Source organism: Rhipicephalus microplus, chromosome 10 (assembly GCF_043290135.1).
Source record: "Rhipicephalus microplus isolate Deutch F79 chromosome 10, USDA_Rmic, whole genome shotgun sequence".
NCBI lineage: Eukaryota > Metazoa > Arthropoda > Arachnida > Ixodida > Ixodidae > Rhipicephalus > Rhipicephalus microplus.
The window spans coordinates 20,731,165-20,753,960 of NC_134709.1; the positions used below are offsets into that span (position 1 = coordinate 20,731,165).

General features: G+C 47.2%; 1 protein-coding gene across 2 annotated transcripts in view; it reads left to right on the forward strand.

The window, feature by feature from the left end:
- The window catches only part of LOC119180929 (uncharacterized), a 261,732-nt gene that overhangs the window by 229,236 nt on the left and 9,700 nt on the right, over positions 1 to 22,796 (forward strand). For both annotated transcript variants that reach the window (XM_037432070.2, XM_075875195.1), the window contains 4 exons: positions 2,669 to 2,814; positions 5,965 to 6,046; positions 10,761 to 10,911; positions 11,541 to 11,790. In XM_037432070.2, coding sequence (XP_037287967.2) covers positions 2,669 to 2,814; positions 5,965 to 6,046; positions 10,761 to 10,911; positions 11,541 to 11,790 — 629 coding nt within the window. The remainder of the gene's footprint in view (positions 1 to 2,668; positions 2,815 to 5,964; positions 6,047 to 10,760; positions 10,912 to 11,540; positions 11,791 to 22,796) is intronic.

The following is a 22,796-nucleotide window of genomic DNA, read 5'->3' on the forward strand; positions in this document are numbered from 1 at the left end:
ACGTTGCCAGCCCGGGACGAAGTGCAAGAGGGAAGAGTGCAGCGAGTGAGATGAAGAAAAAAGAGAGAAGAGGGAGGGATGCCAGGAGCTGCGGGCGTATACCGGATGCCTCCGGTCTAACGACGGCAAAAAAAGCCAACGTTGCAACGCTGGATGGCGACGCTTATATAACCTCCCGGTTGCCTCCATCGCTGCGGGCGCTGCTTTCGCTACGTTGGCTCCCATATGTCGTCCTTGATGCAGTTTCGGCCGTTCCGTTTCCCTTCTTTAGTTCACATAAAAAACAGCGCCAAAAACGAGAGACTAGAAAAAGAAGGAGACAGATCATTGCCGCTGTCTGTCTCCTTCTTTTTCTAGTCTCTCGTTTTTGGCGCGGTTTTTTATGTGAATCATGTCGTACCAACTCGCCCAAGCAACCACGTTAGCTACCTTCTTTAGTGTTTTCGTTTCGGCAGCTTGTCAGAGACCCGCGTGTGCCGCCGCCTGGTGGCAGACCGTGTACGAAATTCTCTGCGCTTTCGCTTCGAGAAAATATATGTATGCTGCGTGCATTTCCCTCCTTCCCAGAGTCTTATTGCGCGCCTATTTCGCGCGTCGAGCCTGTTTTTTTGGCGCGTAGGGAGACTCATTCAACCGTGTCGGAGTGAACAGTGGGGGGAAGCTGGGATCGCCGGGAGGGGTGTACGCGTACCCTGCGGGCACCTGCGATTCGGTGCAAGCGGGCGGCGTCAGCTGTCACATATACGAGGCCCTTATGTTGTCGACCAGAGAAACTAAACCAAAAAGGCGGAAGAGCAACTTTATGGGCCGCTGTGCCGCGTCGTGAGTAGAAGGAAGGAGATACCAAAAATAGAGAGCTGGGTGCTCGTTGTACGGTTGGTCAAAGCTTCAATAACGCGTTTCCCCGGAAATCATGCGCCTTGCGTCGCGGTCCAAGATGGCGCTGACGAAAATGGACCTCGCGATGCGGGTATACGTGCAATTTATGCTGTATCACTTTGTCACTGGTCCCTCAACGCATTCGCCTATAGTTCTGTGCAATGCCTTTCGGCGAGGCAGGAAAACAACTAAAGAGGGACTGCCGTAGTTCGCACAGAAGAGGAGGACATGCAAAAACATGGAGGATTTGAGGACCTAGAGAGTGAGTGCCTCTATAGTAGGTCATGCAACGTAGAAACTTGGAATAATTCTGTTGGATACTTATGGTGTGACGACTGTGTAGAGTTTTAGTGTGAGATGGCCCTCTGGGAACGCGGCCTGTCGTCAAGGCGGGTCAACGCGGTCCCAAGTGATGGCCTGTGCGCGCTGCAGTGGCAAAGAACTCGCTGAATAGTTTCCGCGTCACCTCAACGGTGGATAATAACCACAATTTGTGGACCACGATAAAACTACGGTATGATTATGAGAGACGTTGCTGTGTGCAGGGGTGCTGACATTTTGATGATCTGGCGTTATTTGACGTGCAACTTAAATGTAAATACACGAGCCTCGAACTGCGGTGGCTGCATTTCCGATGGAGGCGAAAATGTTGTAGGCCCGTGTGCTCGGATTTAAGTGCACGTTAAAGAACCCCAGGGGGTCGAAATTTCCGGAGCCCTCCACTGCGGCGTCTCTCATAATCATGTGGTGGTTTTAGGACGTGAAATCCCACATAGCAATCAAATCAATCAACGAGCCTCGAACATTGTCACAGCCACGGAAAGCGCAATCGTTGAGGCAGGGATTCGATCCCGCGACCTGCGGGTCAGCAGTTCAGTATGCCCCCAACCTAGCATGGTTTAGCACTGCCTACGGGATCAAAGGCATTGCAAGCTTTCTTGATTTTCCGCGCCTACTTGTTGGCCCACCTATGATAAAACAACGGTGCCTATACGACGTCATCCTTTGATGTCACGTCACTGTGACGTCATGACAAGTCACTGATTCCGTCATGGCGATGTCGTGAGGTGACGTTGTTATGCGACTATTCTTACTTTTTTATTATTCGCGTTGATTCCCACGTTCGTTTTTGGTAATCGATGATGCATGCAAAGCTATCGCACAAATAAATCTATAACCGACCACCGTCGCAATGTTTTAAAGTTCCTCTATACAACGAGCGAATGCGAAAAGGCGGGAGAAAAAAAAAACACCATTGGTGAAAAAAAAGCAACAAGAATGATAGCACACGGATGTGTGACGTGTTATCTTTCATCTGTGGCGTACGCTAGTGACATGCGAATCAAAACAGTTTCCATTTTGTTCAAGGAAGGAGTTAGCTTCCGGATCTTTTAGGATTATCACCGTAGAGATCTCACATCGATCGTCTACATTCTTTTTTTTTTTGTTTTGCTGATCGATGACGAGCGAAAAGTGGAAATTACCGTATACGCCTAATAATAAAACTGCATTACGGCACATTGCCCCCACCCCCCCACCATTGCCCCTAAAGTTTTCAAATATGCTCCACAAGTACGGTAGTTACCCTACGGTTGGCAACGCTGCGTGATAGGCGGAAGACTTCTTAAAAGCCACGCAAAGCTGCGATCGCAAAAAAAGTGCCGTTGTCCCGAGTCGGGAGGGTGCACATGATTTTAGCGACCAAGCGCGTTGAAGTTTGTTGCCGTCCTGTTGCTGGCTGCTGCCGTCCTGAATGACGAGGCCTCTTCTTTCGTTTCGTGTCGTGCAGGGACCTGCAAAGCCTCACGCAAGTCATCACGGGACTGGCTCCCACTCCCCCCGTTCGACTGAGAGTCGTCAACGCTTCCGGAGATGAGGTCGCTGGCGTCGACCTCGGAGACCCGCTCTACCTCAAGGTCGACATGGAGGACGAATGTGAGTGAAGTTTTTTTAAGTGTGAATACACTTTATAAGCGACCCCAAACCATCCACCGCCGTCGGCGGCGTCCGCAGTCTTCTCTCTATCTTTATAGGAAAGAGGACTTGGCGGGCCGCAGCGCGACGCTCTACCGAATAAGCCACGGACGCGACGCTGATATCGGTGTCGCTCGTCCGCTCTCCTCGCTCGCTGCAGCTGCGCGCGCACCCCTCTCTCTCGCGCGCCCGCCTTCTCTCTCAGTCTCCCGTCGAGAGCGGGTCGTGAGGGGGAGTAAAGTTAAAATCCATTGGCATTCGCCAGTGAGTTAACGTAAACTCCCCCGTGTGATCAAATTGCGATTCCCAGGAACCATTACACCATAAAGGCACCATAGTGGGATTAATAAATATAATAGTGCGAAATTATAAATACCCCTCATAGCATCACCCCGTGTATTCGCACTTAACCATGTTCACCCTCGGGAAAACGCTTGGGAGTTTTTTTTTTTCACACGCGCTCGTTTAGCGAGATGTTTCGGGGTAAGACAATAAATAGAAGAGAAAATCAGGGAGGTTAACTATGGAAAGTAGTATCTGGTATAATGCCCTGCACTGGGGTTGTTGGGGAATAAGGTTTGAAAAGAGTGAAAAAGCATACGAGTATGAGCCAGCAGAGTTCTTCGGTTACATTATTCCGGTATACGCTCTGGGATTTAGGAAATGCCGGTTTGCCGGACCATGGTATTGACATATTGTCCTGCTTCGGGTCACCACCATCACTGACAGGCTTGTTTGTTTTCACCTGGTGAACTCTAGAAAAAAAAAAGGTAAAAAAAAGGCTACTTATTCGGTATTAGGCCGCTGAAGAGAATTTGCATCAGCTGCACTATAACTTCCTGCGGTAACACTACCACACTTGCCCGGTTCATGTCGGTCACACCAGACGGCATCACGGAGGCCTATCACTTTAACGGCTGCGGTATCTGGTTAACCCTAATGCGAAGAAGTGGGCGGGAAAACAACAACAACAAAAAAACTATATTGACTGAACAAGCGCACGCATTTGCAAAATCAATAAATTGTACTAAACCAGACAGCACTCATTTTGGGGGCAATATGACGACTTGAATGATAAAGATCAGTTTAAAATCACTTTTATTCGAAGGGAAAGTTTTCGAACTTGTGCTAGTTTCCCTCATGTGCCTCATTGTTATTTAATCTCACTGATAGGTATAATGACTGAAAGGAGAGTGTGCTTCCTGTTCTTTAAAAAAAAGATAAATAGCGACAAGGGTCAATTCTACTCTTTGCTTACGCCCAAACGTCGGAAATAAAGATAAGCCATCGTCCTTTCTTGCATTTTAATGTTTGCAGAATAACTTCACGAATTCAACAAGGAGCGGCTGCTTGCTATTATTTCGAAAACACGGAGACTAAAACAACAAAGAACAAAGCAAACACTTCTTTGTTTATCTATAATACTATGAGCAAGAAGGAGTATAGCCCATCTTAAATAAACATGCCCGCAGATTTCTTCGCGTTTTCAATAATTGAAAAAGCAAGCGGATGCCAGAAGGTAGGGAAAAAAGCGGGCCACTGCCACAACAGTGCCGCACATTCTCACCCACGTCGTGAAATCGAATTTCGCGAGGCCAAACCACGTGGAAAAACCGCGATATGCAAAACATTCGCGCGCAGACGAGGCAGGAACGATAAATCCGTTTCACGGGAGTCGTTCTCACGTGCGCTTCCACCGGGAAGAGCCGATGAATGAAAATAGCGTGGAAAAGAAAGAAAGAAAGAAGGAAAGAAAGAAAGAAAGAAAGAAAGAGAGAAAAAAAGAAAGAAAGAAAGAAAGAAAGAAAGAAAGAAAGAAAGAAAGAAAGAAAGAAAGAAAGAAAGAAAGAAAGATTTTCTTGGCGTAAATGGCTGGCAGTCTTTCATCCCTGGAGGATCCCAGTTCACTGGTGCGCGCATGAAAATATGCTGTAGGAAAATCCCTAGACGTTGCGCGATCCTTTTTTGCGTGCTTTTGTTTGCCTTGTCGTACTCGTGTGCGCGCTTCACAACATCCCTGCAATATTCCGGAAAGTTTGGACAGACCGAATTTCCACTTGCTTGAGTGCAGCGCTGTGGGGCTTTTAAACTTATTTCGCCTGTACCGCGAGATTTCGAGAGAGTCGGTTCTCAGTTCAGTGGATCGCGCGATCCACGGTGTGCTGTCGTTATATTTTGCGGGCGCGAAAAATGCAAGAAGGCCCCAGCAGGTTTACGCTGATTTGAACGTTAATGAACCACCGTGCGGCCAGATTCATCTCTTCTAGGTACGGCCGTGATGAAAGCATCAGTGCCATAAAGTCATCATTGGGACTTGAGTCATTGTCGTTCCGTCGGAAGATAGCAAGGCTGTGCTTGTTCCATAGGCTTTACTATAACTTCTCACGTCTTCACGGTAAACTCTTTATCCCGCCAAGCCGTACATCTCGTCGCCTTTTTAACTCGTGCAGCGTTAGCGTTTGCACTGTTCTACGTCTTCTTTTAATCAATCTTTTTTGCCAACAGCCATTGCAGAATGGAACACTTTGCCAGACTGTGTTGTCGTTGAGCGAAACCCTATTGCGTTTAAGCAGTTGCTCACTGATCATCTTACGCTGTAAAATTCTTTTACACTGTTCTTTCTTTTCGCCTTTATACACCTGATTCAAATTGTAACATTTTTTTTGTGCTTTTAAATAAGTCTGCATTTCTATGTGTTATGTTTCAGTATTGTGATCCGATATGTTTTGTAACTCTTCATGTAACCTCCCCCCCCCCCTTATGTAATACCCCGAGAGGGGCCTTTAAGGGAAAAATAAATGATGATGATGATGATGTGGCGAAAATTACACCGCAGGTGGAATAACACAAACGGTCCAATGCGTCGCATATTAAAAACTCTCGAGTTCGACGGAGACCCGTCTGGCCGGGATGAATCACGACCAAGAAAACCAAGTACACCGGCCAAATGGAAGGCTAAGAAAAGACGACGTTTCGGCTTTTACACGGAAGCCTTGTTCACAATCTAATGCACATTAACCACTGGCAATAATCACATTAACCACGAAGCATTGGTCAGAAAGAATCACATTAAGCGGTTGTTTTGCCTTTTTTTTTAATTGTCTCTCGTAGCCGTGTTTGGAATCTTCGGCAGCTCTCTGACAGCCCGCAGTGGCGAAGGCTCGGAAACCATACTGCTCCTGGACGACAAAGGGTAAGCATGATCACTGTGACGTCACCTTAGCTCCGTTTCGACATTGGTTGTGCCGTTCAGGCGCCACGCCAGAATGCCATAACGTTACGTTGATCTTTTTTTATCGCGTTGTGATGCCGTACCATCACCGCTGACAAGTTTTCGTGTTTCAAAAGGCATCTGCGACTGTTGATTTGGTGGAATATGACGGAAGTCTGATTGATGATTGATATGTTGGGTTTAACGTTCCAAAACCACTATATGAATATGAGAGACGCCCCGGTGGAGGGCTCCGGAAATTTAGACCACCTGGGGTTCTTTAACGTGCACCCAAATCTGAGCACACGGGTCTACAACATATCCACCTCCATCGGAAATGCAGCCGCCGCAGCCGGGATTCGATCGAGCGACCTGCGGGTCAGCAGCGGAGTATGGCGAAAGTCTCCCGGGCCAATCAATGTGGGAGGTGGCTCAGCGCAACGCACGCCTCCGTATGGAAAAGCTGAATGCTCATGGGCATTACTTAAAATAACTAATGCCCTTGAGCATTGTGCCGTTAATCTCGCTGAACAGGGTGTTAATAAGAGAGGCGTCGAGGGAACTGCCATGAAACAAGCGCTCTTAGCATAGCATACAAGGTGTCGCAGACTGTCTAATCGTGGAGAAAGAAAGAAAGAAAGAAAGAAAGAAAGAAAGAAAGAAAGAAAGAAAGAAAGAAAGAAAGAAAGAAAGAAAGAAAGAGTGTGTGTGTGTGTGTGAGAGAGAGAGAGGAAGAAAGCGTAGTAGGCTAGTTTTTTGTACTTATACATTTTTCGCCTTTTGGGCGTTTTCCACATAAATCGGCGGCATTAACGCTACCTTCAGCTCCACATACATGTCATCCATGCCTCCACATACATGCCACCGACGCTTTCGAGCTGCGCCACTCTACTTGGAATCTCGATAAGCTCGTGGAGCGATAAGAGCGAAACATAGCGATAGAACACAAGGGTGGAGCTCGCGCCGCCAGCAGTTACCCTAGCGACGTCACGCTAATGCGGGTCCACATGTACGATGCGTAAAGTTCTTCAAAAAAAAAACCAAAAAAAAAAAACACCGGCATTAGAACTTGGTAATATCGGCAGACTAGACCGCGTGCCACAGGCTTACCACGTAGGGCACGAAACGGGTCCGAAAGTAAGGCCTAGAAAGTGCCTCACAGCGGCGGTACAAGAATGTGCGGGCGTATACCACTCCAACGAGAGACAAAAACAGCGAAAGAATCCAGCCGCGCAAATTAAAAGGCAAGCAGCCACGCCGGTGCTTCAGAGAAGCGATGAAAAGCACATCAGTGTGCTACCCGAGCAATTTGGCGAAAAAGACGCGGTAAAAAGTAACACCCTCAAAATACGGCTAGAGCGAACGTTACAATCGACGCGAGGGGCCTGACTCAGGCCCGTCTTGGCGTGCGTAGCGCCGATGCCTTGCGGGAATGCTCGGAATTCGGGGCAGGGCCGAGCATCGCCTTCGACTTCACGTCGTTCCGTGTGGGGACCCTCCTCCTCCGCCTCCTTTTCCTAGATTTGCCCTCATCCTCTCCAGCTCGTCGCTGACAGCGTGTGTGCGCAGTTCGTGCGCAATTCCCTCCGAGAGGAAGACGACGTGCGGAACCGTTGCGCGCGCTTGTAACATGTTTTCTTCGCTGTCGGGATCCTTATGGGTAGAAGAGGAAGGGAGGAGGTTGCGATCCTGTCACGGAGCGGCGCACAGCCGGAGGCTACCTAGCATTACCCGTTCTCTCTCTCGAAGAGCGTCCCCCTTATGCAGCCCTCTTACGTTATATCACTCACCCCCGCCGGTATTAATAACGCGCTCGTTCCGTGCTCTTCGTGCGCGTTCTTCTTATCGTCGTCGCTGTCACGTGATGACGGCGCGCTTGTCAGGCATCCGTCAACGGGTTGAACCACCTTTTTGTTTTTTCTTCCGTCAGGCGTTGTAAAGCTCCTCCACGCATGCAAAACGTGCCCCACTTCACCCGTTCCTGTCTTAGAGCGAGCACCCTCACAGGCGATGGGGGCGTTCTTTTCTTATTTGCCGGGAATCCTGTCTGGTGTTTCGCGTTCATCGTGTCGCTTGAGAGCGCGGTAGATGGCCAACGTGGGTCAAGAACGACGCGTCGTGCAAGCTGATCGTGCGCCGATGTATCTCTGTGTACACGACTTCTAGCCCATAGCCCGACTGGGGGCGCTCGCAGCCTTGGGTGAAGGTCAGTAAACGTCTCTCGTGTAGAAGACGTTTAGCTCAGTGAGTTAGTGTGTGGCCGCGTTGTCGGAAGAAAAGGGGGAGGGGCCAGTGTTTCGTGTCGAGAAGAAACAACAAACAAGACAAAACACGTCATATGTTGTGTCGCGACGCTGTGTCCGATGTGTATCTTTCGTTATCTCTGTTTAATCCGGCATTACACCACCAAGTAGAATACAAAATACCAACAATCTCACATTGCCAGTCTCATCGACTTCTTGAAAAGTGGGGAACCCACCGAGTTGTCCAAGTATTGTAATGACTAAGGTAGTAGATAACTTTTTGCCTTCTGCAGTTAGGTAGCGAACACCAAGGGCGGCCGATGGTGTGTATATCGGGTGGTGTTTTCAAATTCAACTTGCAAGTCGACTGTAAGTTGGTACCACAGGGACAGCCTTTCGTATCGCAAATGAACATGCATAAGTAATCTGCTCACGGTTGAATAATGACGAAGAAAAGTGTAGACTTCGCAACATTGGCGCAATAACGTTGGCGGCTCACTCACAACGCCAGCCATTTCGAATGTAGTCGAGCTGTTAGAAATTTATGCCACACAAGTATACAGACGCCGTAAAGGAGCTTGTACGAACGTGTACAGAACAACTTTACGCAACGAAATTTACGACATTACAGCGTGGTGGTCTCTGCGGGCTAGTCGGAACGACTGGGCTTACGCGTCGCTCTAACGTCTCGGTTTCTTTGTCACTCCTCGCGGGAGCGAGCCGAGGACCACCACGACTGAGGGTTACGACGCGAGTCTTCCCTTCGCCGTGTATCTCATATCAGCCGTAGGCTTAATGGTGGCACTCGTCTTAGCAGTAGTGACGCTTAGGCTGCACAGAACTACAGCGGCGACGAAAACCCGCCGCTTGCGTAATACCCGCAGCATGTCGGGAGCTGCTGTCGGCCAAGTTTCGCGTCCATAGAAATTTCACGAGCCTTTCGGGGCGCTTATTTGCGCGGTGTACGCGACTGCACATCGGCGTGCACACTTTAGCTGAGATTGAAGACGAGCTCTTTGTTTTCCGTCGGTGTTCAGGCGCTCGAATGGCGGCACTTCTACGCTGATGAGAGGGAGGCACGCACTCTCACATCCCACCTTTGACACGTTCCTGCGTTGGGGTTGACGTTGACGACTATTGTGCGGCGCGACAACGTGACAGGCCCAACTTTGGCCGGCGCGAGTGAAGGCCGGCGCGGTGTTGGTGACGGGAAGCAAGGATTCTTCTCTCCACCCCCCCCCCCCCTCTTCACAGCTGTTGACGGGAAGCAAAGTAGACAAACCCTCTTTGCTGCGCTCGTTTGAAAATCTGGTGATTTTTAGGTTTAAAAAGCTCTTGAAGACGCGTGCCTTGGGAAAAGAACCAAGCTTTAATAGGGGAAGCCTTCTGGTGCCTTGTGGACTGATTGGTGCCTGACGCGTCTCTCGCGTCAGGTGTAGCGAATGCGAGACCCTTGGGGTTTTGTAAACTTGCCGTTCTGTCGCGCAGCTCTCCGTAGCACTCAAATAGGGCGTCATGTTTCTGTTCATAGCTATGCATGGATGATGATTCTCCCGAGTGTACTTAATGCAGGCGACACCTGGTGACGCTGCGCTCTCTCGAAGCGCACTTCGTGCTCAGAGGACGATAACTCCGCACCTCGGTTGCGAAAGTGCCACACGGGTAAATGTGTCCCCTGCGCGCACGTTTACTTGTGTAAGTGGACGTTATTGATAATAAATAGCTGATAAGCGTTCCACTATACTCAAAAGACACTGGGTTGGGGCAAGTTTGAACATGGTGGATGAAAAAGGTGGCGCTACAAAGTTCGCGCAGACGAAGCTTCGTATTCCACATTTGTGTGAACTCTTGCAGAGCTGCTATTTTCTATTCGCTGGATCACTTTCCTGCGCAAAGCATACGTGTGCGAAGTAGCGTGAGCACGCAACTACAAGAACAAATAAAAAGTATAACATTCTGAGCAAAACAGTGCGTAGATCGCTACCGTTCCCACAAGAAAGAGACCTAGCTTAGCGTATTTGTGTCTACCATTGTTGATGAAGTTATTGATAATGTCTGCTAAATTATGGTTAATATAGGTTAGTAAAAGACTACCTTAGTCTGATGATGCCTTAACGAATGTTGCGAAGTGTGGGCCAAATTACGCAATTGCACTGGTGATGCTAAAAGTTGGCCAATGCTGCGATGTATGGGCAAAATTGCGTACTTACGATGATGATGCTTAAAATCGACCAATGTTGCGATGTATTGGTTAAGTTACGCAATTACAAATGCAGACTGCGAGCTATCTGACAATGCCGCGGTAGCGAGTTTCTGTACACGTATTTTTTAAAGCTTTTCCACGCTTCTTTACTCTGCACGTGCCGCTAAGCATTGTGCTCCTCTGCAGCGCACTCCTTCAGTGGGGTACGTTTAAGCAACCGGTCAGGCGTTCTCCTTGTTTGTGTCCGCAGTTGCCCTGTAGAGCCCGCGGTGTTCCAAGGCTTCGAGCGGGCTCCGGGCTCCAAGTCACTCATGGCGCCGTTCCAAGCGTTCCGCTTTGCATCAGACAGCACGGTCAAGTTCCAGATGACCGTGTCCTTCTGCCTGGACGTCTGCCCAATGGTGAGTCATGGTTATGCAAATCTGATCATGATTGTGCAAACTGAAGTTGCTCGTCTCATTCTCATGTTCTTTCGTCAATGTTTTTGTTCAGGCGATCAATCGGTAAATCATCAAGTCAGTCGCCCTGGCACCCGTTCGTTCGTTCGTTCGTTCATTCATTCATTCATTCATTCACTCATTCATCGTCAACTGAGTCGGACAGGTAGTTCTTAACCGAGAGACGCTTATCTGCTCTGAATATACGTAAACTATCAGTCACAAACACCAGCAAGAGCGCTTTTTTTTTTTTTGCTGCGAATGGTGCACTGTTATCGAAATACGCTCGTTGCGATTATATTTTTGATTGTTAGCGATACATCGCAGTCTGATTTTGCGTACAATACAGCACGCGGCTACGTTTGCCCTTTGCAACTTTTTCTCTGTTGGTTGTTTTTTTTTTTCTTTCTCTGTTACTCTATTTCACTTGGGTACACATTCTAGCTAGTGCACTTGAACTTTGATGGTTGGGACGGCGATAACCTGACTATCGGACGCCTCTTTCACCGGAAAACCACGGCAGTCGACAGGTCTTTCATTTATGAACTAATGGCAGCGTACTTTGTCTCTCTCTTTGTTGTCGTCTTTTGCAGCCCAAATGTCCAGGTGGAGGCGGCACGGACGACCAGCAGCAGATGCAGCACCCGCAGCACCTGTCCACCGAGAGCCGCGCCGGCCGCCGGCGACGCTCGGCCAGCGCCGCCGACACGCACGCGCTCGACCTCCAGACGGGTGACGTCGTCACTGACGTCACCATGGAGACTGCGCTGTTCGTCGTGCACAACCTGACGCCGTCGCCGCAGGCCTCCTCGGACGCGAGGCACGCCGGGAGGGACGCCAGAGGTGAGCGTCGCCCGAGGTCTGCGGCCGCAAGCCGCGAGCGTTTAGCGCGCCGCGATCGCAGCGCCGCAGAACCCTTCTGGCGGCGGATCTTCGCCGCGGCGCGGCGATGATCACGTGGCCCAAGGGCTAACTGCCAGTGTTGCGCGGTAGAGTGCAGGCGATTGCGTTTGTGTTGAATAAATGTGGATGCCACAAAACAATGGTCCATTTCACTGGTACCGCTGATTTCGGTGCACCTATATATTTCGCGCAAGTAATCTAAACAATGCAAACGTTTAGGGCAAGACGCTAAGTTTGAAGCGATGGAAAATACTTGGAGCATAGGGAGTCATTGTAGAGAATCAACCATAGCTATGTCGTCTTTTTCAATGAAGACAAAACTATGGCCCCTAGAATAGCCAGTATTCTAGGGACCATAACAAAACTACATGTCGAAGCGCCTGATCTAGCGACATCCCATATTCCAAGAATTTTAAAAGTGAAAGAGCGTTCAAGGAAAGACAAGAAGATTCACCAGAGTGATTATACGGTTTACGACCCTGCATGGGGGTGTGGTGGAGGAGACTAAAAAGATAATGGAAACGAGATAGATAGATAGATAGATAGATAGATAGATAGATAGATAGATAGATAGATAGATAGATAGATAGATAGATAGATAGATAGATAGATATATAAAAAAGCAAAGAAAAAAATAGGAAAGAAAGATAATCTGAAAGTGCGTTTAGTTTGCTAAGATATGCTTCGCATTGAGCAGTCCTTTATAAAGTTTCGTCAACGCGTGTGCCTGTGAACACCAACAGCGCTTTTAAACACATGCGTACAATGACTGCCATCCACACCGCAAAGTAAACTTGCTTTTTAGGAGTGAAAAGCTCTTAAGATCTCACAGGAGAGAGCTAGGAATACGCTAGTGGCAATTTGAGAAACAATAAACATGTCTGAAGTATTTCATGACTCGGCAAGTGGTACTATACATACGTGTGCTATTCAAGATCGCAGTAAGCTGGTTTTGATATAAAATTTACATAAAGTTCTGTTACTGCGTCGTTCCCATGGAGCAGACAGGGTGCAATATAGCAAAAAAAAAAAAAAGCGTTTCTACTTGCGAATGTTCGAGTGCGGCCCTGCCGCTCACCATGAATAAGTCAACAGTGTCTTACGACAACCAGTTCTTTAGCACAGAAAGTTGCCCGAAGAAATACATTGGCGCTTTAAATTCCGCTCGAGCCTTTTCTCAAGAAGCCTCACATATTTCAGACTGACTACGTGAACCAGTTCAAGGCACAAGCGGGAAAACACACCCATTTTTTCTTTCTAATAAATTCAATGCCTAATGAACTTTTTGTACTTGTTTTTCCTTTGTTTGATTTTTTCGGCTTAAAAAGCGACCTTTCTTTATATTCTCGTAAGTATTCTGTAGGATCGTTGTAATGCGCGGCGACGTGGTATAGACGGAACTAGAGCAAGCGATGAAGAGAAGGCCAAAATTAAAACGGAACCCGGTACAGGTAGGGGGCTCGGATCATCATCACACATCCATGTTCATACGCGTGGACGAGCATCAGTGAACATTTCCTCTAACAACCGGTTTTCACACACCCACGAGACGAGAAAGCTGGCACATCCCACGCATTGTGGAAACCACTTTCCTGTGAAGCAGTGTATACGAGCTGCAGCACATGCTGTATTTCTCGCTTTGACTCGAGCGTTACCAGGTGTATAGACGTATCTTTGTAAATTGAGTAGCTGTACGCTGATCGTTGGTTTTGCCGGACACGACGGCCACACTGGCTTGCAAAGGTGTAGCTCGTGGGCCAACGTTACCAAGTACTCACGTTGGGACAGTGACGAAAGTTTTATCGCAACCAAGTGCACACAGCGGTGCGATGATGTGCACATTGTACGCAGGCAAAGATGCAAGCGTCGGAATATCGCCACTTTGACTGAAAGAAAGCCTCTCGGCTAGAACGCTGATCACTCTAAGTGTGACATCATGATCATCACTCAGCCCTTGCAGTAGCATGTCAGGCGAAAAGCCAGACAAACGTTTCTAGCTCTTCAGTAAAAGATTTTCGCCTCTCTCCCAGTAGTGGTGCTGCTAAAGCTGAGTCGGCATTGTCGCGACCATCACGTTTTTACATAATCCGTAATTTTAACACGAGAGTGTTTCATGCCGGGGTCATCTACGGCTCCGTCACGGAAGTGACGTTGAAAACGTGAAACGTGAACGTCACTTCCGTGACGGAAATATATACTAAAAAATACTAGGAAATATATACTAAGAAATCGTGAACGTCACTTCCGTGACGGAACGTCACGGAAGTGACGGAAATATATACTAAGAAATGGCACAAAAAAAACATTGTAAGCATTTTAACATTGTAAACATTGTAACATTGTAAACATTGTAAACATTGTAAGCATTTGCCACGCGCAATCGAACCATGAGCGTGCGGCGCTAATCACTACGCCACGGAGCGTGAGTTTTGGGGAATGCTAACGGCAGGTCATGTATACATACCATACACAGTTTGGCCGTCCTGAGAGCTTCGAAACTTTCCGCGCGTTCTTGTTATCAGTGGCGAGATCGCACGACGTGCTCGCGTTTAGTAATTGATTGATTCATACGTGGGGTTTAACATCCCAAAACCACGATATGATTACGAGAGATGCCGTAGTGGAGGGTTCCAGAAATTTCGACCACCTGGGGTTCTTTAACGTGCACCCAAATCTGAGCACACGGGTCTACAGCATTTCCGCCTCCATCGGAAATGCAGCCGCCGCAGCCGGGATTCGATCCTGCGGCCTGCGGGTCCCACGTAGGGCGCGCTCTAAAAAGTCCTCGCCTCCAAGGAGCGTGTTCTCGCGTGTGTGCGTGCGCGCGCTTATCAGACTCGCAATTCGGGAGAGGACGAAGGTCCGTTTTGTTTTTTCACACTGCCGTGGCCGTATTTACGAAAAGAGCGAGCTGCCGACACACACACGACGCAGGAAGAATCGTGACAGTCTTTCGCGCTTGTCCTGTATGTACTTGTGCGCTCGTGTCGTGCGTCTTTCTGTTTGAACGGCGAACTATGAGTGTCCAGCTGTGACAGTTGTTAGTCCGCGCTCGTTCTCTGTACGCTTATTTTGTGCGCGCGTTCTGCTCGTAGATGGCGCTGCGATAGAGCGTCTAATATGATCGAGTGAAGACCGCTAGCGCCGCTGCATGCGGTTGTCTGTATATTAAAAATGCTTACTCCCCCTCTCTCTCTTTCTCTCTCTCTCTCTCTCTCTCTCTCACACACAAGCACAGTTTAGTCGTAAAAAGGAAGACATGAGTATGAGTGCGGAGGGGGCGAAGGTTTGCAAAAAAGGTTGTGCGCGCAACCATGAACGTTTACGGTGATGTGTAAAGAGCACCTCCTTGCAAGACGTTTAGGTCGACCCTTGGTTGCTTCGTATACTATATATTAAGGGTTCCCTTTACGAGGATATGTGTGAGATTTTTTTTTTTTTTCAAAGCAGCGCATTCGTTTTAGTTCCGAGTAAAGCCAATATCGTAGGCAGAAGACTCGACAGTCGTGAGCCCCACAAAGCGGGAATCTGCCTAGCAGCTCCTCGCACAGCATAGTCATGCGTAGTATGGCGGCAAAGGGGGTGGGAAAAGTAGTGCGGTTGAGGAGGAGTGGTGTAAAGACAAGGTGAAAGGAAAAGAGGAACGGAGAAGGTAGAACCTTACATCGTATAATTTTTCAAGAGAAAGAGCGGAGAGAGTAAGGGTGATGAGGAGATAGAAGAGGGAAAGGATGGGGTGAGAAGGGAAACAGTAGCATGATCATGTACAGCATAGCATGAGGTGAGAAAGGGAAGTGTGGGTGAGGAGGAAAGATGTGAGGCTAACGTAAAAAGAGGGCAACGTAGAAGGGCATAAGGAAAAACAGAAAAAAATGAAGAAGATGTAGAAGGACGAAAGAGACAATAATAATAAGAGATTTGCGTTCGCCAGGCGGTGGCGCTCACTTGCCGTTTTCGCTGTAAACTCAGATGACACAGGTTCGGAATCGGCTATATATATATATATATATATATATATATATATATATATATATATATATATATATATATATATATATATATATATATATATATATATATATATATATATATATATATATATACGTGTGTGTGTGTGTGTGTGTGTGTGTGTGTGTGTGTGTGTGTGTGTGTGTGTGTGTGTGTGTGTGTGTGTGTGTGTGTGTGTGGATGCGTGACGGTGAGGTCGTTGTGATGGGTGAGCCAACAGCAGTGAAAATGTGTGTAGTCACCGTATGACCCTCCCACGCGCGCGCGCGCATGCAGAAAGTAAAAAATTATAAGGCGCTCATTTTCACTTTCTTTTATCAATTCGTTAACCAACATTCTTCACCTATGCAATGAACGTTTAATTCCAGCAGTTGGTACTAACAGGCAAAGATCTTCACCGATTACGAACACAGGCCACCGACTATGTGTTGTCGATTGTCGCTGCTTGATTGACAGATAAGCATAAGCGGTCGACCGTGTTAAGCGCTGCTGAGCGCTAAAAAAAAAAATACAGCACAACTGTTTGCTTTATACCACGCTACGACCGTGCTCAATTGTCTGATGCGCTACCGCGTTCAGTTTAGTTCTTCATATTTTTACGAACACAGCTAATAAGAGCAACACGCGCCAATTTACTCGTTCGTCATCTGCACTCACTACAAGTTTGCTACGCACTAATACGCAAGTTTCGCAATGCATTTTTAATAATCGGACAATCTATCGTCGACCGTGCTCGTATGATGAGCGACAAATCCGGGATTTATTTTTTTCTTCTTTTCTCTTACATGTATGAACTATGTTTAACGAAGCTCGGAAGCACACGCGAGGGAACAAATAGCAGAACGAAAATGTGGTACATGCGTGTTTGTTTAATTAGCACGTATGAAACAGACGAAGTTAAGCGCCCCGTAATTAAGGACGGTGGAAGCGGAGGCGGTATTATCGGTTGCCACTCACGGTGGGTGTTAACAGTGTTTGCGACAAAGCGGAACCACCTGTCGGTTTAGCAAACTCTATTGTCAGCACTAAGAGCTAACGCGAGAGCCAGGCTTTTAAAACGGTAAAAAACAACCGTAAATAAACACACGAATACACGCACCGTTCCACACCTAACACAAACGTTTCTTTGCGAATATACAGAAATCACACAATTCGTTGTAAGTTAATTGTATAGTACGCGCTGACTTCCTAAAGTATAGCGCCTTATAGCACCGGAACATATTAATCGCTTCAATCACAACGTGTTGCACTAGTTTAGCTAATTGGATGTGACACAGATAAATAAACAGTAACATCATTCCGATCTTGTTGACGCACTTGAGCACCTTCCATCGGCTAAGTAGTGAAAAATACCAGCCTAATCATAATTGTTACAGTAAACTACCTAAAACCACGGTATGGTTAGTTAATGAGGGAAGTCTCGAAGAGGAGGGCTTCGGAAATTTCAACCACGTGGAGTTCTTGGACATGCACCTAAATTAAATATGTACACGGGGCTGCAGCATTTTCCCTCACTTCTAAACGCAGCCACCACGACCGCCAGGATTCGACCTCACGACCTTTGGGTGAGCAGTGGAGTGCCATAATCACTAGTCCACTGTGACTGGGGGCAGACTAAACTGGAAAAAAATGTAAATTTGTCGTGTCTCGCTACGCAGCCGATGGTGTTCGTTTAATTACAGTCAGTGTTAATTACGCAGTAATAAAAGTAAAACTTGCTGATAGCAACATAACTCATGTCTAAAACATCGTATTGAACCTAAGCAGAGTGTATCATAATCTGTTTCATCTTAAATTAATACTGATTCGAAAAGACTGAACCGCACTTCTGTTTTTGATATTTTCAAACACTAATTCAAAAAAAACGTTCTTTTTTCTATATTTACACATTTTATTTTAATTGCCCGATTATTGGCCGATCCCCAATGTGGTTGTGGGCCGAAATTTTAGGATCTGTATCTTCTTCTCTCTCGTGGCGATGCTGAAATAACAAAACCATTATTCCGATTCATCTTATTGGTAATCCAGACATGTTTATCTTATACAAGGCCACTGGGTACCGATCTTTACAATTTGAACATGAATTTACCATTCGATTTCGTTACAGTGTCCGCATCATAATGGGCATTCAACATGTGCAGGCAATTGCATTCCTGTCACGTAGTTGTGGTCTGGTACTAAATGTCATCCGTCCTAGATACGCGCTCAGTTTTCCTCACGAAATGATGGATAATTTTTTTTTTTACAACTCGCGTTCCCTTTCCTCCGAACCAGTTCGTAATCAACATTCGTGCAACGTACACGCAGGTTCAGAAGAATTAATGAACACGCCACGGATTTCTATCTTTTTGCAGTGCGCGTTTTTTTCTCTACATTCTGCAAATCGGAGCTTCTGAAATAATTTCACTAGCGTACAGTCTGTATAATTGTTTCGCTGCAAGGCATCGCAAGAACCGCGTCATTAATGCTACAAACTAAATCAAGCAACAATATAAGTTACGAATTACCCGTACAATTTCTGCCACCCGACCCCCCCTCTCCCTCTCCTCTCTCTCTCTCTCTCTCTCTCTCTCTTTTTTTTTCTTTTTTTTTTGCCTTGGAATAAGCTGTTTGTTGCGCGCGCTGGAAAGCAACCGAAAACGACCAAATAAAAAAAGTCTCAATTTGTAAAGTTTTCCAATGGAACTCATATGTTAAGGAAATTTTTCGAGTGTCCACTCGATAGCGAATATAAAAGTCCATCTGAGAGTCCGTGTTGCATATAGAAACGTGCTGATACGGTGCATACCATTTCAGAGCGCATATGAATCGAATGCCACTAATATCTTAATCATAAATCTGTAGACAAGACAGACGATCTAAATTTCTGTTGGTAAGCTAATCGCAAGATATCGATAGTAAAATAACCGTTTAGATCAGGCTGCTGCGCGTTTTAGGTTCCCAAAAGAATCTATATCCGCATTCGTATAACAATAATAATTTTGGGGGTTTTATGAGAGAAGCCGTAGCAGAGGGCTCGAGAAATTTCGATCACCTAGAGTTCTATAACGTGCACCTAAATCTAAGCGCCCGGGCCTACAGCGTTTTGGCTTTCATCGAAAATGTGGCCACCACGGTTAGTGTTCGATCCCGCGACCTGTGGGACAGCAGCCGACTGCCTCAGACACTAGACCACCGTATCGAATTATCCGCATTTGGAAGTTCCGCGGAAAGAATTTAAAAAGTGAAAAGAAACTACCAAGCTGACTGTTGCTTGTAAGACTTGAGCGCGCGTTTCAAAGAATCCCAGGCGTCTGTAATAAAGAAAGGGAGGGAGGGGATGCGTAAGTCGCTTTGATATCGAATCGAGGATGGGCTAAATTTGTCTCATTATGCTGGCTACGCTGTTGGTTCTGTGCACCTGTCACGTATTCAAAAAAAAAAAAAAATCCATTGCCTGGTGCGTCACCTCGTTGGCTGATCCTCACTGCCTTGTCGCGGGTCCAGTCATGCTTTCGCCTTCACATTTTGACGAAGTTCTAAGCGTGCCCCGTCATCTTTCTTCGGTACGTTCATCGACCGCCGCGGTGAGGCAGTGTTTATAGTGCTCGCTAGCCAACCCGAAGTTCGAAGGCTCGATCCTGGCAACGGCGGTCGCAATTCGCCGCCCCCCCCCCCCCTTTGTGAACACCATATGGTCGAAATTTACGGAGCTTTGCACTACATTGGGTCTCATAATCGTAGCTTAGTCTTGAGACACGTGAACCCCATATATTTTTATTGAAGTACGTTCAAAATACTTCTCTTCCCTGCTTCTCTCGTCATTGTACTCTCCTTTTCCATTACTCTAGCGCAGGGTAGCAAACCGGGCATGTGCCTGGTTAACTTCCCTGCCTTCTCTCTTTTTTTCCTTCCTTCCTTCCTTCCTTCCTTCCTTCCTTCCTTCCTTCCTTCCTTCCTTCCTTCCTTCCTTCCTTCCTTCCTTCCTTCCTTCCTTCCTTCCTTCCTTCCTTCCTTCCTTCCTTCCTTCCTTCCTTCCTTCCTTCCTTCCTTCTATCTATCTATCTATCTATCTATCTATCTATCTATCTATCTATCTATCTATCTATCTATCTATCTATCTATCTGTCTGTCTGTCTGTCTGTCTGTCTGTCTGTCTGTCTGTCTGTCTGTCTGTCTGTCTGTCTGTCTGTCTGTCTGTGTCTGTCTGTCTGTCTGTGTCTGTCTGTCTGTGTCTGTCTGTCTGTCTGTGGAAGGAAGAGAGTACACAACATCTGCCAGATTTAATTCGCATTGATGTACTTTACGTAATATTTTAATGCAAGTGTGTGTGGCTTTCTTACACCCCGTAGCTTTGGCAGTGCTGAACCGAAGTGGTGAAACAGAGTATCAGTATTTTTCATTCTTAGAATAACTGTAATCAAGATAGGGCCGTTTACGATTGTAGTGTGATTTCTTAAAAGGCAGTTTTGAATCGAATATGAGTCATGTCCTGTGCCTGCTCGAATCAAACTGAGCCAGATTTGTTAAACCAGTGCTGCGTCAATAATCGCGACCAAACCCAGGCGGCATTCATTTTGTCTCATTTGTGTCCTAGTCGCTCTGCTGGCATGCTTTCGTTCCGGTATTTTTGTTTTCATGGGCGAGTTGGTACTTACTGAACGGCATGATGCACTAAGGCAAAACAAAAAATTTTAGTATGAGGCTGACTTTTTCTGTCTATTCGTGTTTTTCTTTTTAGTTTTGCTCTACAGTATTATGCTCTTCTTTTTCTCCAAAACGAGATATCTTAAGTAAAAGACATGAGATGAGGATACCGGTCATCAATCTATTGCGAAGTGGCCCGAACGGCGCAGCGTAAACAGACCGTAGAAGGAGACCTAAAGGATTTTTGAAGCCTTCTAATGAAGGATATTGAAGCCGGGAACAAGGAAACGCTACCGAAAGTCCATTTATTGGTGCGTCTTTTGCCGGCAAGATGCACTCATTCGGCAAGTCGGGTCCTCGCCATGAAGTATATGCAACATAGAATGGCACCGGTGGACGCACGATTGATGATTGATTGATGATATGTGGGCTTTAACGTCCCAAAACCATGATATGATTAAAAGAGACGCCGTATTTGAGGACTCCAGAAATTTCGACCCACCTGGGGTTCTTTAAACGTGCAACCAAATCTGAGCACGCGGGCCTACAACATTTGCGCCTCCATCAGAAACGCAGCCGCCGCAGCCGGGATTCGAACCCGCGACTTGCGGGTCAGCAGCCGAGTACCTTAGCCACTAGACCACCGCGGCGAGGAGCCTCTACCGTTTCACCTCCACCGAAATTCGTTTTCCGCAGCCGGTATCGAACCAACGACCTTCGAATCAGCACCGAGCGCCGTAGCCACTGTTTCATCGAGGCGGACGCTAAGGAGAAAGGAACACTGTTAATAAAAAAAATAATGGGGACATCCGCATGTTCTCGATCGAGAAGCACCACTCGATTCAAATTCGAGTTCCCGTATATTCGGACGCCGTTAAATCATATTCCGCAAACACCACCAGCGATAACTACAGCCGGGCGGTTAGTTACAAGACCTACTAAGCGAGAAAGTATCGGCGTTGCAGAAAACGAATGGGTAACGACCAGTCTCCCTATTCCGTCACGACCGACGGTCATGCATTATTCACTTCGGCAGCGTGGTTCGCTATATGGCATCGAGCGCGGAGCACCCTAGGCGTCGTCGCTTTCTCTCTTTCCTTCTCTCTCCTCACCCTCCCTACCTTTATCTTTCCTCTAGGCGAAAACACATAAGCGTAAACAACAACAGCAAAAACGCATCCGCGTGGGCGAGCCTAGCTCGTGCGGTCACCTCATCTATATTGGTTTGTCCCGTCTAGAAAAGATAAGTGGAGGAGGAGGGGGTACGAATATGAAAGAACAATGGTGAGAAAAGCGGACTCCGAAGATTTAGACGGCCGTGTGAGTTGAGAACGCATGACCCTCGGCGCAACCGAATCGGACGCCACCATCACTCTGCTGCAGCAGCACGGACGCAGTCTTTCAGTGCTGCGCTGTGCAGGGCTCTCTGAAATGGCAACAAAAAGAGAGGAACAGTTAAAGAGAAAATCGCAGAAAAAAATTGGTCGCGTATCTGCTTACGTCGCTGCAAGTGTCTCTTCTGCTAGCCGAGAGGCCATTAATGTTATGCCTTGCCTCAGACGGTGCGTACTCTATGTTGAATCGACCGCATCTGGCTGACATTCATAAAACAGAGCAGGCGCTGCGTGGAACATGGTCGCCATCTGGCAATGTCATCGGGAAACATGAGCTTGTGTAGAGCCCATGGCCACTGCCAGGTGGCAGCACTATATGGCCGCCCGAGCGCTTGTTCGGGCACAGCATCGCATTTTCAGCGCAGTTTAAAGAGCAATATATGGTCTTTAAAATTACGTATCTACGTGTTTTCTATAGCGAAGGAACGCACGCACTGCCCAATACTTACGTAATGATGTTGCGCCTCAGATGTGCGTAATATTTGCCACTTGATCGACAATGTTCTCCAATATGAACGCGCCTAACAGTTCAAGATTGCTGGGCGTTCAGCAAGTGCTTAAACTTTGTCCGGGTGGCTGAATTCTATGACAGACAGACAGACAGACAGACAGACAGACAGACAGACAGACAGACAGACAGACAGACAGACAGACAGACAGACAGACAGACAGACAGACAGACAGACCAAAACTTCTGGGTTGAAGTATTCTAAGAAAGACTATCGTACTTAACAAGCTATATCGACATAGGATTTTACACGATAGACTGTGCAATCTAGTTTATAATTGCTTCGGTTTTACCAGTGAATGCTCCAATACGATTATTAGGCAGCAGCATGGCGGACACAGAAGGTCCGGGCGCGCCCCCGAATCCCTACACACGCCTATGTTGCTTTGCGTTTCACCCCCATTGAAATG